Source organism: Exophiala bonariae (assembly GCF_035927105.1).
Source record: "Exophiala bonariae strain CCFEE 5792 chromosome Unknown scaffold_20, whole genome shotgun sequence".
NCBI lineage: Eukaryota > Fungi > Ascomycota > Eurotiomycetes > Chaetothyriales > Herpotrichiellaceae > Exophiala > Exophiala bonariae.
Genome location: NW_027042495.1, coordinates 659060 through 661311, shown reverse-complemented (window position 1 = coordinate 661311; position 2252 = coordinate 659060). Strand labels below are relative to the sequence as shown.

The window sequence follows — 2252 nt, the reverse complement described above, 5'->3', positions numbered from 1 at the left end:
GCTCTAGCCACCGCCATTCTACCACCCTCCATATCTGCTATTCAACTTGGAATTTTCGTCATATCTGGATCGTTGTCCGTTCTGTCTTCACCGCATCCTACCACGATTCTTTCTCTTCACCTGTCAGTGCATCACCACCTGGCACGAGCTGAGCCACCGATATCATGTCCTAGGTCGTTCTGTGGCGAAACAACTATACATCGTCTTTAATATTCCTCATTGTTTCACGCCTACCATGGCCCAACCTACTAGTGCTCATTCGAGCTTCGTCTATTTGGTCGAGAATATTCCGGATTGGCAGAAGGAAGTCGATGTTTTGGCAGCACGAACCTTGGCTAAGAATGGTGAATTCAAGGCTGAGTATCTTCGACTTGTGAACCAGATCAAGCCGAGACGGAGGAAGTCACCCTCACTTGCATCCATCCATACCCTCGATGACCTCGAACAGCCCACCTCCGAACATGTCCCTTCAATAGTTGGAGGTACTGATTCCAGTGATGTCCCCTCTCCGCCCGACCGTATTGAGATTGATCCTCTTGAAGCCGGGAATCGACATATATATGCACAGGCCAGGAGGATAAGGAAGCCAGGCCCTTCGGTTCGTTCTGGTGCTTCTGGTCCTCTAAAAATCCGCAACAAGAACCAAGTCGTGGTTTACTACGATAGCTTTGTGCAGGAACGTCTAGATACATTGGTGAAGCAGCTTGGAAGTGGCCGAAACAATCTCCGCAAGGGCAAGAATGCACTGGTTGCTGCCAAAGGCTTTCAGCTCCCTAGACTCAGCCGAGCAGCAGTGCGAAACTATGACTCGATAGACGATATCCGAAGCATTCTTGCCTCACGCAGCAACCCTGCACTGCCAGGTGGGAAGAAATCAACCACTGCCTCGCAGTCAAACACTTCCGACCACGAGTCAACATTCTTCCAAGTCGACAAGGAGCTTGAATCGATCCAGTCGCTTTGTGAAGTGGCCGCACACCAATTTCTTCGAGATGGTGATTGCCAGATCGAAATGATTACAATCAAGCAGAAGCTTGGAGAACTACTGACCCGAGCAACCTCCTTTGCCGAGACTTTGAAAGTACTGGACGATCAACAGTTACAACAGGGTGCCAAGCTTGACGCAGACAACCGTTCGTTGGTCTCGGACAACAGTCATCATGATTCGGATGGCAGTCTTTCCGTTGATCACTCTTTTCTTGGTACACCCAAACTCATGGCCCACAAACCCTTTGCCATCAATCATACCCTGGACGACATGAAAGCTCGTGGAGCGTTCTTCAGCGGCCCAGACACCTCGTTTGGCACCAATGCCCTTGTAGCCGACAACATCGAAGTGGATGATGATAGCGAGCAGGAGGACATCATGGTTGACGTGGCCGCATTTCGGCTGGCCAAGGCAAGACAAGCACGAGTCTAAAGGCCTACCATCAACTAAAACTTTTTTTTCGAATTTTCTTGTGTATCTACCCATCTATCTACCATCTATCTTTGTGGCATATTTAGCGTTCTATTTTCATTTTGTTCAGAGGCATATTTGCAGCACTTTAGCGAGCTTGCGGGATGAAAAAATCAGACCAAGGAGTTTATGTGGAGAGGAGCGGATGAGGTTGGATGAGAGAACGGCCAACATCTATTGGTATTTGGTGGAAAATTATAACTACAGCTGTTGTACTGAGATATCAAGAGTCTCCTCACTAGGTCGAATCTTGATATGGTATCCGGCATCTGGTATCTACTATGTTCTCCTCCGAATCGAGGGAATCCGGTGAGCAATTACAATCGGATCAGCACACGCTGCTACTACTTCGTGGACGTCCAGGATGTTGACAGAGTCCTTGATCACTACAACGGGAATGAGAAGGCGTAGGAGAGAGGTGTGAAATGTGCATCAGATTGTGACGGCCGACTTGGGATATGGAAGGTTTTGTTTTTTGGGTTAACATGGTGGTTCACGGCCGAAGGGCAATGGTCGGGCGGGAAAGATCGTGGAGAGGAAGGCTCTTGAATTTTTTTTAATCCACAATGTGTTCACATTTTGGTTGATGGACGACTGCTGTGCATCTCTCACACACGCAAGCATCGTCACAGGCAAAGCCATTCGGATGAGCACCCTGGCCACCTATCTAAGGCTATCGCGTGCTTGAACACATTATCAGTGGTAGTGATGACAAAATATCAAAGCCGCATGATACAAACCGAACACCTTTCCCGATATCTCTTAACTCTTCTCCTCGTGCCTCGTTGAAACC

At 48.4% G+C, this 2252-nt stretch overlaps 1 protein-coding gene across 1 annotated transcript; it reads left to right on the top strand.

Annotated features, from left to right (window-relative positions):
* Positions 1–235: 235 nt before the first annotated feature.
* Positions 236–1420, top strand: LTR84_005534 (uncharacterized protein; the record flags this gene model as incomplete). The annotated part of the gene is made up of 1 exon (XM_064849102.1): positions 236–1420. The coding sequence occupies one exon, from the start codon at positions 236–238 to the stop codon at positions 1418–1420; it is 1185 nt and encodes a 394-aa protein (XP_064704316.1).
* Positions 1421–2252: the final 832 nt, after the last annotated feature.